General features: G+C 37.2%; 1 protein-coding gene and 1 long non-coding RNA gene across 2 annotated transcripts; both read right to left on the reverse strand.

Annotated features, from left to right (window-relative positions):
- Window positions 1–6536: 6536 nt before the first annotated feature.
- LOC140141783 (uncharacterized) lies at window positions 6537–8260 on the reverse strand. Its single transcript, XR_011857450.1, has 2 exons — window positions 8104–8260; window positions 6537–6887 (listed from the first exon to the last, which is right to left on the reverse strand). It is a non-coding gene; the product is annotated as an uncharacterized lncRNA (long non-coding RNA).
- Window positions 8261–8343: 83 nt separating this feature from the next.
- LOC140141943 (uncharacterized) lies at window positions 8344–12082 on the reverse strand. The gene is made up of 3 exons (XM_072163827.1): window positions 11704–12082; window positions 10054–10292; window positions 8344–8637 (listed from the first exon to the last, which is right to left on the reverse strand). The coding sequence occupies exons 1-3, from the start codon at window positions 11855–11857 to the stop codon at window positions 8587–8589; spliced, it is 444 nt and encodes a 147-aa protein (XP_072019928.1). The 5' UTR covers window positions 11858–12082; the 3' UTR covers window positions 8344–8586.
- Between the last annotated feature and the right edge of the window lie 1187 nt (window positions 12083–13269).

Consider the following 13269-nt stretch of genomic DNA (forward strand, 5'->3'; position numbering starts at 1 on the left):
GCCCCCGGGCTATTGGTATAGGCCTACCCGACGGGCGGTGTTCACCCCCCCCCCCACCCCACCCAGCTGGCTGCTTTCTATGCGTTTGCAACTGACAACTTTTTCATAGTGACGAGTAAAAAAGATGTTTCTAGATCCGACTGGAAATATCCATCTTACTTACGGTTATTGTATCTGTCATTAAACATGTTAAAAGTACAAGTATGATATCATTTTGAATTATCATTTGAATATCCGCTCTCAGTATGACGTCATTTTCAAACGGATGGCCTTGATTTTGATTGAACTTGAACATAGCACTTCATTCTATACTCGTAATGTCTTTTTCAATACAGAGGATACCCAAACGTCGAGTTAAAACCCCGGGGTTAAAACAAATGTTATAAGGGCGAGTTAAAAGGGGAATTATCGCTGCAGAGCTTTTTTCATTCACCAAGGTCAGTTACGGAATCCACGATTAGTCCCCAAGGCGAGTTAGGAAATCTACAGTTAGTCCCCAAGACGAGCTATGAATCTATAGCCACTGCTGTTTATAGTATAGGCCTATCGCCTTTTCATATTTTCATGATTATGCGACTTCTCGCCACAGGGACAAACTGTACTGCCTTATCCGTAACTCGCGGGACTCGCCATATGTAACTCGCCGCATGGACTAATTGTCTTATTTGTAACTCACCATAGGGACTAAATTCTTATTTATATGTAACTCACCACAAGGCATTATACCGTATCCACATGTATTAAAGCCATATTATAACATTTGCTGAGAAGAACGCCCTCAAAAAAATTTAAAATTCAGGTTTTTACACGATTGTAATGTACTTTATAGTAAACAAAGATTTTCTGCAAAAATCAAGACTTTTAGGTGCTGTAGTTTTGTCAAAATCCGTGATTTTGAATAAACCGCCGGAACCGTCGTTTTATTATTACGATAGAAATATTAGTCGAACGCGTATGTGTTGTTCATAACGCACCCCTACGTACACGGCGTGCGGGACACACACACCCCCACACACACGCCAGAGGATCGATTACAACCGCCGGAGTAACATGCATTGACGCTAGTAGTAAATTTCAATTTTCTTTGCTTTACCTCACTTGTTCGGATCAAAATTTAAAGGGGACATATTTGACAGTAAAAGCTAACATTTTATGGAAAATAAATACAAATCTATTTTTAAAGAAATGTTATAATATGGCTTTAAACTCACAAAGGGACTTAGTACCGTATCTGGGGGCACTCACAATATGATTGACGGGATGTGCGGCCACATCTCACATTGACCAATATTTTTTACTCGCTCTCACCCAATAACCACCCCCCCCCCGTTTTTTTACTGGTACCAAAAGAATTTTGAACAAATTTCTGATAATCTCAATGACAGAACTTTATCTCTAAAATTCACAAAATATCTTTTTTTTTTCAAAATATGTCAAATTTGTGAAAATTTTGTATAACTATTATAACTATTATATTTTCCAAGTCTCACGGAAAACCCCCAATATTTTAGGCAAAATGTTCCTCAATCTCACCGTCAGAAAGAGTCCGGCTTTTGGCCTTCTCACTTATAAAGTGAAACCCTCTTTTTGGTATTTAATCTCTCACGTCACCAAATGATCCCTAGTTTTGAAATGGTGTCCACGCATCCCCGTCACTTCAAAGTCATACCCCCCTAGACTGGATCCTTCAGTCTTTCAACAACTACGCACGGTCATCGGGTTGTGCTGTTGAAAGGCAACGTGAAGGATTGTGGGTAAAAAAAAGGCGCCGCCATTAGAGGCCAGAAGGATTCAGGCTACCCCCCCCCCAAAAAAAAATACCATATCTTGAATTCACCACATAGATAACAACGTATACAATAAATTATCTGTATTCTCCACCATGTCCACCGATTGGGCTATTCCAGACAATAAGTGCACACACCCTATAGAGGAGTAAGTTTAAATGTAGAAATGTATAGCCTGATTTCCAGGTCTGCTTTCTGAAAACGACTGGAATTCCAGTTGCCAATGACACTTGAAAAAGCTTGGAAATCCAATAAAATGAAGGAAAAATAACGGAAATGTCCAAAATGAGCTCTTAAATTGAGGATTTCCAATTTTGAGCTATTTTTCTGCCGGATATTTTTACCTTTGGACACTTTAAATGTCTGGATTTCCAACAGTCACGGCTGGACAAAAAGTCCGGAAATCAGAACTCCTCTATAAGGGGTGTGCATCTATTTTCTCGAATAGCCCATTAACAACTCGTATGAAACGGGCAACTTACATCACCGCAGGCGATAACTCGCTCTTTTAACTCATCATTAAACTCGCCCAAAATTCACTCTCAATTTTGTCCATGGTAAAATATATCAGTGCAGTGAGCCTTCAACAATCTCGCTGTCGCATATTTACAAGCAGTTTTTTTAAATTCCTTTTTAAATGCAATTCCTTTTTGCGGGTGGGGGTGGGGTATGTGATTATAATTGAGGCTAACGACCTAATAAAAGTTAGAAAACGAGGGAGAAAAACATGAATCAGAAAATAAATGACTTTCTTTCATCACAGATATTGGAACACAAGGCCTATGGTATCTGAAATTCTGAATAGGGGTGGGGTGGGTGTGTATCATGGGGGTGTGGGTAAAATAAACAAACATAGGCAACGAAAGTCATTCAACTTGTAAACAAAACAAACGTAAGCAAACAAATTAGAGGAAACAGGTTTCAACACATCGCCATCCCAAGTTGACGCTGACCAAGCTGAAACTTGCCAGATACTATTTTAGTATGTCATTATTAAGGAAAACCCTTGGTAATTTGATACCATGGTAACGTATCATAACAACAGCACCATCAAGTTGGTCGAAAAGTTCATGTTTACATTTTGTTTGTGTTTGTTTGTTTACTTCTAAAAACCAAATATGAATTTCAGCCATTTTTTTATAATACACTACCGAAAAGCGTCACGTATAAACATAAAAAAATATTTCTGAATTCTCGAATACATGAACAAATAAATAAATAAATACATAAATAAGAAAGAAAGAACGAAACTAAGAAAGAAAGAAAGAAAGAAAGAAAGAAAGAAAGAAAGAAAGAAAGAAAGAAAGAAAGAAAGAAAGAAAGAAAGAAAGAAAGAAAGAAAGAAAGAAAGAGAGAAAGAAAGAAAGAAAGAAAGAAAGAAAGAAAGAAAGAAAGAAAGAAAGAAAGAAAGAAAGAAAGAAAGAAAGAAAGAAAGAAAGAAAGAAAGAAAGAAAGGAAGACTAAGAAAGAAAGAAGATCATACTTTATTGAGTATGGAGAAAATGAAAAATTTATTTTGAAGCTTATGAACAAATAACGTGAGAACGTGAGTTGAAGGTAACCATGGAAGTGAGTTTCTACTCCTACTTCCCGTATGGACTCTACTCCCTCTTCACAGAGCAAAAGAAACATCATTTAAAAACAGCGTTATTGTATTTCCATGGCAACAGGGAGTCGAAGAGAAGAAATGATGACTCGGTCATGACTCGGTCATGTCGTGTGCATGTAAGGGCAAGGCAAACTATTTGTTTGTAAACAAACTCGTTCTCCAAGCTTTGAAGACGTCATTCAATCGTTGTTTGCATCATTTTTCCTGAAAATTCTTGGTAATTTATAATTCAATTTCAGAACATCATTATGGCAGGTACTACCTTTGACCTTGCTTGTGATGATCTAACTACTGTAGTAGACCATTTGTTTAGCATCAAAAAGGGAATGCAGAGCAGTCTATGATATGATCTAATGGGAAACTGTGTAGGCTACATAATTATCAAGAAATCACATTTCCATCAGAATTTCAATGTCGAAACATTTTCTTCATCCACGCGAATGACTAAATGATTCTCCTCCATTGATTGTTGGTCGTATTCATTTGAAATTAAACCAACCAGAAAGTTAGCTCCCACAGTAAAGGATAGGGTGCATGTACTGGATGTCACGTGCAGACCTTCGTTGTGAACTTCTTGGTTGTGAATTTCCTATGGGATTTTCTTAATTTCAAACTCTATTGATGCTCCAGCCACCGCCGTCTGGAAAATGTTCCGTGCAAAATGTGTTTAAATAATTATTAGCCTTGATATCTTTGATGAAATAAATACTGCTATTACCTGATTGCACAATAATGTACAACAATAACTACAACAACAAAAACAATAACAACCAATAGAGGTTATCCACTTCACTCATGTGTGACTTCTAACAAAAGGCGCAGATTCCCGTAGTATTCCTTATTCAAAACAATTCAATGCATGACCTCGGAGTTACCTGCATGACTCTTGGCGGGCTATTTTGAAACAGTCATGGTTGCACATGCAGGTACTTCTTTTGAAAGTCCTAAGGTATAGCAGTCGTTGATAGGATATGCAGCTTATAGAACACGGATAACCTCTTATAGATTCGAATTTGAAAAAAAAAGTATTCATGTAAAAGTATCCAAGTATCATAACATTGCGACTGTTTTTAAAAAAAATATTCAACCGTAGGCCTCCAAATAGCATACCAAACTATCAATGCTTCATGATAAAATCAAAGCAATTCTTCTTATTATATTATTAATGGGCCGTCTATGGAATTAATGTAGGCCTACTCAATTATCCGTGTTTTTTATATTTCAATTAGCAATTGAAATATAAGCCTACTGCACAGTTCAAATATGCAAGACGACATCAAAAGGTTATCATTGCGTGCAAGAACAATCACTCAATTTACCATAGGCCTACTTAGAAAATGGGCAACTCCGAATGAACTGTTGTTATTAACAAAATATATATTTTCCCGGTACATACTTTTTATTCGACGTGGAATACTTTTTGACGTCACAAAAAGTATTAGACATCAAATAAGCCTTCTTATACGTACATGTACGGAGTCTATTGCAAGCTATTGGGGTCATAACGTGGAGGTAGTTACGCACAGCTTATTTAAAGCTACGTGCAGCCGTTTGACCAATCATAATCGTTAATTTAATCACGTGGTTGGGTCGTTAGCGGCACGTGGTATAGTGCTAGCTATTCTCCTTCACAATTATTATCTTGTATAGTAGGTTCAGTCTATCTAAAAAGGTTTAGGCCAAAACCACTAATTACTCACTAATTGATAATTGCCCCTCCTGATCAGATTCATAGCTTTGAGTAATCTCTGGCACATTGTTATGATAAACCAAATGTTCTGCACAGCTAACTGTTACCTTGTATGTCAAATGGGAACTGTAATTGGTAAGGGCCTCCAGGGGGTGCTTGGGGATTTTGTGGTTGGGTATTCACAACAGATTTTTACCTCTATTGATAAGGCAAAGATAAGAGCCTCATGTTTAGCTAGAATTAATTACGGAATTAGATAACGAGCGGGCAAGGAGGCCAAATCACAACCTGGCCAAAATAACACAAAGCATACCTATTATCATGAGTTTAAATTTATCATGTGAGTAGAACGATAATTCTGATTGGTTATTTTAGCTGCACGTAGCTTTTTTAAGCTGCGCGTAGCTATAGCTGCACGTTATGACCTCGACGGCTTGCCAGCGTGAGTCAGGTTAGAACATTTTGTTTCTTTATTGGGAGACATGCTCTATTTGTTTTCTGGTCTTGTGAATTGGCAATTCTAAATTGCTCCAAGAAATGTCATGGTAAAATAACTGTGTTACTAATCTTCAAGTTTCGAGTTTCATTTTTGAGCTTCGAGTCTCATTTTTTGAGTTTCGAGTTTCATTTTCGAGTTTCGTGTTTCTGTGAATGGGATATTGATTCCATAAAGATGATCCTGATGTCATTTGGGATTCACGGAAAAGCAAAGTTTTGGTGGCTGCGTCTGAGGGATTAGGGACTAAAGAGATTAAAGGGAAATACAACTTGTGATTTGATAATGACATTGATTCTGCTATAGACAAATCCGATTCCACGGATCCTACACCTCAATGGCTGCCATCTCACCTGAAATGTGAAATGATGCAGGCTTTGCGGGAATTTTTAACTGTGTCTCATCACCCGTGTGACATGAAAAGGCCGCTGAAAGTTTATAAGACAATATAATATTGATTTTGAAGCAGCGCTTTTTCACCCAACCACACCAGTTTGGTGTGGATGGCCCCAGTAATGGCGGAATGAATTCTGACCATCATCACAGCAGCATTCGTCATCGGCCAAGTGAATTGTACTGAATACAATAGGAACGCACCATTTGACTTCTGGGGTGGAATTTGGGTTCACTATAGGTCTTTCTTGCCCAGGTATCTTTCTTTCCAAATTTTCATGTATATTTGCATACACAATTTGGTGGGGAAGTGCTTTTTAAGTAATAGTGGATAAAGCTTTTTATGTTTAGTGATAGTGGTGAAAGTTTGTTTTGTTGTTGTTGTTTTTGCTCATATAATTTTTTTCAAAAACTTACAGCCCCCTGGAAATCAAATGGTGCGTCCCTTATAATTGACATGCAAGCTTCCTCAGTTTTTGCTTAGTTTAAACTAGCAATCATGGGAAAAACTAATATGTAGTCAGTCAAATATTTAATAGAAATTAACACAGAAAGCTCATAAACAGTAAAACACAACTTTTAATGAATCATTCAACATATTTTTGTCTCATCAAGTCCCTAAAATGAAAAGTTTTGAATTTGATGACACATTTCAATTATGCACTTGTAGTGAGCGTTTAAAACCAATGCCATTAATTTATATTATATCACTCACTCACTTAAATTATGTATAATTTAAAAAATCTGGTTTTCTTACACCCAGGAAATTATTTTTGTTAATTTTTTTTTTTGATAAAAAGTGAACCACTTATCACTTTCTAGTTTTTGCCAAGCATGATAAGTTTTGCCAGGAGAAACTGTTTTTGCCAAGCGTTAAAAATCGCAATGAGTTTTTTCGTCTGTGGCAAAAACCTTGTTTAAGGTGCATGTATGACCAGATTGTATAACACATTCAATTACACGGTTGACAACGGAAATGTACTGAATTTAGAAAAATTGTAGCGCTCACCACCTGGGAGGAGTAAAGGCGTGTAGAAGCGCCACCGTCTCTGATACCTGCTTCTCAATAGCATTTAATATATAGGTGGCGCAATGACACTGCTGATTTAACTAGTAACAAACGCAGGGCGCATGTGCGAGCCGGGAAGTTCAAGCTTGCTGTAGACTCGGTCCCTACACACATGTACACACATACTCGCCGTATATAACACGTTTGCAACGCCCCGACTAAGGTGTCAATTTGTGGATTAAATAAAATAAAATAAAATATCTTTTTTTCTATATGTCCGTTTCTCCGTCTCCCGTGGAATTGACTTGAAAACACTATGAGGATTACTCAGTTAATTTTTGAGGACAAAAATCATGAAATTGGTGGTGTACGGGAATTTTGTTATGGCCAAGTTTTAGGCCAAAAAAATATGATTTTTTTCGAAAAATTTTTTGACCGAAAATTCTACCCTTTCTCGCTTATCTGATGAATTTTCAACTTCTTTTTGACATATGTGCTAGATATGACTTTGGTGTTTATATTCCCTGAAGTAATTGTTGTAATTTTGCTTAGTTTTATAAAAAGAAGTGATTTTCTGCATGGAGTCGTTTTGATATTCAGCTTTGTTTACGTTTCAAAACCAAAACTGAATTTCCCGGCTCGCGCATGCGCCGTGCGTTTGTTACTAGTTAACTGCTGATTGGCACAAAATTTTAAATCCTTTCGAACAGGAACCCCGGGGGGGGGGGGGGTACTCAGTACAAATGACCATACGGGGACGTGCCGCAAACATGGGTAGCATTTTCAGCCTTCTGGTATATCAATGACCCCTTTTTCAAAGCCTATTTTGTTATATGAATGGGTCCTTTTTTTCAAAATTTTCTCAATTTTTTCGGAAAACAGCCCAATTTTTCCTTAATCTAGCCGAAATTTTCAAAATTTTCCCAAAATTTTGGGAAAATTTAAAAAAACTAAGAAAATTTAGGGTAAATTCGGCCGAAAATTTTGACTTTTGGTATGATCAAGCACGGGGTCCAATTTCTTGAAAATTGGTATATTTAGGCCTCAGTGGGTCTACTTCCAAAATCTCAGCGGCACGTCCCTGTCAAAACCAAACTTGAGTACCCCCCGGGCAAAAACCTTGTTTAAGGTGCATGTGTGACCAGATTGTAACACATTCAATTACACGATTGACAACGGAAATGTACTGAATTTAGAAAAATTGTAGCGCTCACCACCTGGGAGGAGTAAAGGCGTGTAGAAGCGCCACCGTCTCTGATACCTTCTTCTCAATAGCATTAAAATTGTGTGCCAATCAGCAATGTTATTGCGCTACCTATTAAAATAGGTAGCGCAATAACATTGCTGATTGGCACACAATTTTAAATCCTTTCGAGCAGGAACCTCCAGCCATTGAGCTGGATGTACATGTAAATTAATAATTCACAGGATACTAGTATCACCTGCATACTGCATGCATAGTTCAATATTCCAAGATGGTTGTTCACTATATCAAATAGATTTACAAAATACATGTAAATATCCAACATAATGTTCATTTTTCGACCATCCCTGCATTGATCCGGTATTGTCTATTTCAATCTTTTCATATTCCAGCTTTCGTCACCGTCGCTGCCAGATACCTTCAGCGTTATCCTGCGCCTCCTTAAATTCCTGTAATGAGTAACAAGAAAAAACAAAATTACTAAAAAAATAAATGACTTCAGTTTATTTAAGTTGGTCAACAAAACCTCCTTACACGGAAAGCATACTAAATGTGCCTTGTGTTTGAAGCAAATCGGACATAGGCCTAAAAATACGGTTTTCAAAATATATCAATTTATATTTTCTTTGTATCTTATTAGTTTTCAATAATCAATAAAGTTATTGAGCTAAAATGACTGGAGAAGCTCATTAGCATATAATTTCTGGCAATATTTTGCTAAAAGTTCATGCATAAATGTTCGGGTACTTTTATTTTTCATACTTTTTTCTTGAACTTGGTCCATGTGTTTCTAATATGTTCTAATGTATTATATAGTGAAGCCGCCCCCTAATTTACATATTTGCATAATTAACTAGCATTTATGCAAATTAGCTCATTAATTATGCAAATATGCAATAAAAGATTCCCACATTGAAGCTAATGGTAAAATATGGTACAAACGTGGAATAAATAAACTCGCATACAGGCGTCAAAATGGGTGGGGGTTGTATGGCTCATCCCTCTATCAAAATATTGGGTATTTACCCCCCCCTTCCCGGATCTACACCTAGCCTATGCACGATATCGAGAGCATTATTGTTCATATATAGTAAATGAGAAGAGCTTGAAAATGTAACACCCAAATTACAAAATCTTGGCTTTTATATGACAGATATTCCTACCAAAGACAGGTAAAACCCGATTGAATCAAAAGCGCAATTTTTAAATTGATCATTGAACCTTAACCTCTACAAAAAAACAATTCAAGATCATAGATAGTATTTAACTACTGCTGGAAATACATGTAGGCCTAGTGAGAACATGTGGAGGTACATATGCAGCCTATTTAAGGGGCAAAGCAATCTTGCAGTACCCATGATCTTGGCCGGTCAAACCAGGACAACAACTGATAAAGAGAGTGGCATCAATAAGGAAATTAAAGCTGATAAGATTCTCATAGATCTCTGAGCAAATGATCTGGAGAACAGATATCTTCAACGACATTCTTGAGTTGTTGCAGAATGAGAGATATTAACCTGAAACACAAGAGCCGGTCCGAAGATCAAAATTCAGGGCCCTATAAAGAAAACTACCAAACTGGTCCTCCAAAAAGTCAATTTGGATTGACCTTTGTGTCTCTTGCCCGCAGCCCCCAGACAAGGGCCCCGTACGAGCCCCCTTCCATGTCGGTGATATAATTGAAGACTAAATTAAAAAGACTAGTTTGCGTATGATGTCCTGTCAGCCAGACCAAAAATGCCGTACTGCGCAGGTCAGCAACCAATCACGTCGCGCCTTTGCCCTGACGTTAGACGCAAACTAGTCTTTTTAATTCAGTCTTCAATATTATATACCTGCCTTTTGAAATCTAGCCACAAACCTACCTGCTTAGATTTAATATTCAGGTGTACTGGCCACGATCTAGGATCTCCTTTCTGTGGAAGCCCCCATCCTACAGCACCTGGAAGAGCAGCTTTAGTGGCAGGAAATTGCGTTCCTTCGGCTCCACGATATAGATAATTTAACTCGCTACTCTTCTCGGCCGATGCGGCTCCAATACCAATTTCACGTAAATCATCAGGAGTAAATATTTTAACTTGGTGGTTAGTTTTGCCTCCCGGACCTGTGAATGAAGATTCAGATGAATTGAAACAGATTAATTTGAGCTATAATCATGGTAATTCTTATGGCATTTTTTCTTACCCAATGGAAACGTTGCTGTAACACAACTTTTCGGTGTTTAGAATTTGATCATGCACTGTGTTCTTATATGCACGATCTTGAGTCCAGGGGCCCGAGGAATCAGAAGCCCGAACAAAGGCTAAAATGAAAATAAGGGCTGACAAAGGAGATGTTAAAAGGACCCCACATTCAGGGCCGGATTTCCCTTTTTGGGGGCTCTGGGCCAGACCAAAATTAGGAGGCCCCCACAGTCACCGTGAGGAAGGCATGTGCAGATTGTGCACTCAAGCATGTCAAGTGGCCAAGTTTTGGTTTACATATACTATCGACAGTGGCGGTGAAGCATTAAATTGAATTTACAGGCGGCGGATGACACGATCGAGCCGGCAACTCGTGAAACCGCCCGGCCGTATGGCATTTTCCATATACTCGGTTAGTTTTGTGGGGTTCATTATCGAACCCCAACGGTTTTAGCTTGTATTTATATTATTTATCAACATAGGCCTATTTGTTTGTGATATTTCAAGCGTTTTAAAATTTCAAAATAATCCCATTCAATTACACGGTTGACGATGAAAATTTACTGAATTTAGGGACTGCACGTCATACACCACCTGGAATTTAGATGAAGACGCGCATAATAACAAATATTGTTCATGCGCGCGAAGGGCACGAAAAATCAATTTCACACTATTTTAACCCAAAATGAACATACAAATTGCTATATAAAAGACTATTGCGCGCGAAGCGTGCAAAATTTTGCAATTTTACCATATTTTGGCCAAAAACAATGGTAAATCCGGCCCTGCCCACATTGCTCCTTATCCATGGGCCCCCCGAGGCTCTTGCTATACGCCCCTGTCTTCACACCCTAATAATTATTGACATAAACAGCCGTTTCCAAGACTTGGAATCTTTGTAACATTATAACCCAACACCAATATCAATAGAATAAGGCAGAGAATAATATTATTTTCAGACCCCGGCCAAATAGTTTTGGCATGGCCGACACCTAATCATTTTTTGGCCTATTTCGATTAAACAATTATAATAAAATAATAAAATATTCAGATCATCCTGGAGCTCTAAGGAATCTAAAACATCGCCATTGTATAGCCCACAACTAATTTTATAATGACCGTTTGTCTCTCTTTGATTATCATGATTATTGTTTTCCTTGTCAAATATGACAAGTTTTAAAAATGACTAGATTTTAAAAGTGTTGTTTCAATACACTATATAAGGTCTGGTATACCAGAGAAGATGGTATACCCATGAACTAGCGGAGCCCGTGGATCCAAATGACTCCCGATTCCATCCCGATTTCTGCTTATTTACACCCTTGTACTTACCGGTATAAAGCAATTCTCCTCTTCCCATTCTATGTGTTCCATTCTGTGTCATCCATGTCATTTGTGAGTTGGTAGTTTGAGCTGTTTTAGTTGTCATACTGGTTCCTGGCCTACTGGCTGCCGCACTCTCACCGCCCACCACAGATTCGGGCATTTTCTCTATAGTTTGGTCACCTGCTCCACGCGGTGCGAGTCGAGTTCTTGATTTTTTGAGAAACAAATGATGATTTATGCCACTTATATCATATTTAGATCAAATACAAAATTATTCAAATTACGGTTCGATGTTGATCATTAACAGTATGATTAGAAGAAGCATGAACCGCAACCACTGTATGAGAAATGTAACGTCCGTGCTGTACTCGTGTTGTTGTTTATGACTCGCAATGAATCTATGTAAACATACTCTTATCATCGTAATGATTATTGTGAATTGATTAAAATGGATACATTTGATAGATGATCAATATCATTCTGTCGGGTACATTAGGCCTATGAAAATATATATATTGGACACATGCGCCCAGCAAACACAAAAAGTTTCACAGAAAACGTTTAAATATCGGGTTATTAAACTTAGGTATAATATAGGAATAAAACCTTTTAATAATAATCAAAAAACATGTTTTGACAATTAATGTTAACATAATGTTTAATATTTAAAAATGTTGACAAAATATTTTCCAAAAATCTTTGACAACATTATTTTACAATTTCCTTTTGACAACGTTTTTCAAATGTTGTTGTAGTGTTTTTTACCAAAATACGTTTTCATGACATTTATATAATTATGATCCGACATTTTAATGTTATTATAATGTTATTAAATTGCTTGACTAAAACCAAAACACGTTTGTAACGTTTTAAAAACATTTTTTTGTGTTTGTTGGGAGCTGTGATTATCCGTATTCGTGTTCACGCAAATAAAATGGAGTGATATATCATGAAAATTCCTAAACTACTAAGAAATATAAATATTAAACCGTATTATGAATTGTATCTCCACAAAATGTATCTTTTCTATCCGGAGTGTGGAGCCAATGATATCGATACTATCGATACATAGGCCAGCAGGAGGCGAGTCTAGTTTCCATAGCAAGAATTGATTGATTAGCTACCATCATGTCTGGTCACATTCAGTAATTATTGATAGGGATTAGGGTTATATTCAGTTATAAATTCATTTCTAATCCCTAGGTGAAGATTTTATTAGGTCTTCAAACATTTTGATATTAATAGTATTTAGTAGGGCAAATCCATATTATTGGGCTATTTCAGTTGAAATCCATACACTAATAGCAAATCTGTTATTTTTCATCTACGAAATATCGCCAGAATCGGTGAAGAAATTAACCAACTTAATACATGTCATCATGCCGTACATTGATACTTTTGACGCTTTGACTTACTGTACACTCTAAGAAATAAAGGTTCTAAAGTTGTCCTCTGAGGAGAACCCTTAGAGGAACCAAAAATTGTTCCAAACCCGTCGAAACTTAATGGCCCCCAAAATGTGATACAGAACCGTTTTCGGTCCTTTAGAGAACCTTTAAGGGTTCTCCAAAA

The sequence above is a fragment of the Amphiura filiformis genome, chromosome 20, assembly GCF_039555335.1.
Source record: "Amphiura filiformis chromosome 20, Afil_fr2py, whole genome shotgun sequence".
Lineage (NCBI taxonomy): Eukaryota > Metazoa > Echinodermata > Ophiuroidea > Amphilepidida > Amphiuridae > Amphiura > Amphiura filiformis.

Coding starts and splice junctions, on each gene's coding strand:
- LOC140141943 (XM_072163827.1), bottom strand. CDS start 11,857: ATGCCCGAATCTGTGGTGGGCGGTGAGAGTGCGGCAGCCAGTAGGCCA. Junction 10,293..11,703: donor AGGAGAATTGCTTTATACCG/GTAAGTACAAGG, acceptor CTTCATTCACAG/GTCCGGGAGGCAAAACTAAC. Junction 8,638..10,053: donor TGAATATTAAATCTAAGCAG/GTAGGTTTGTGG, acceptor TACTCATTACAG/GAATTTAAGGAGGCGCAGGA.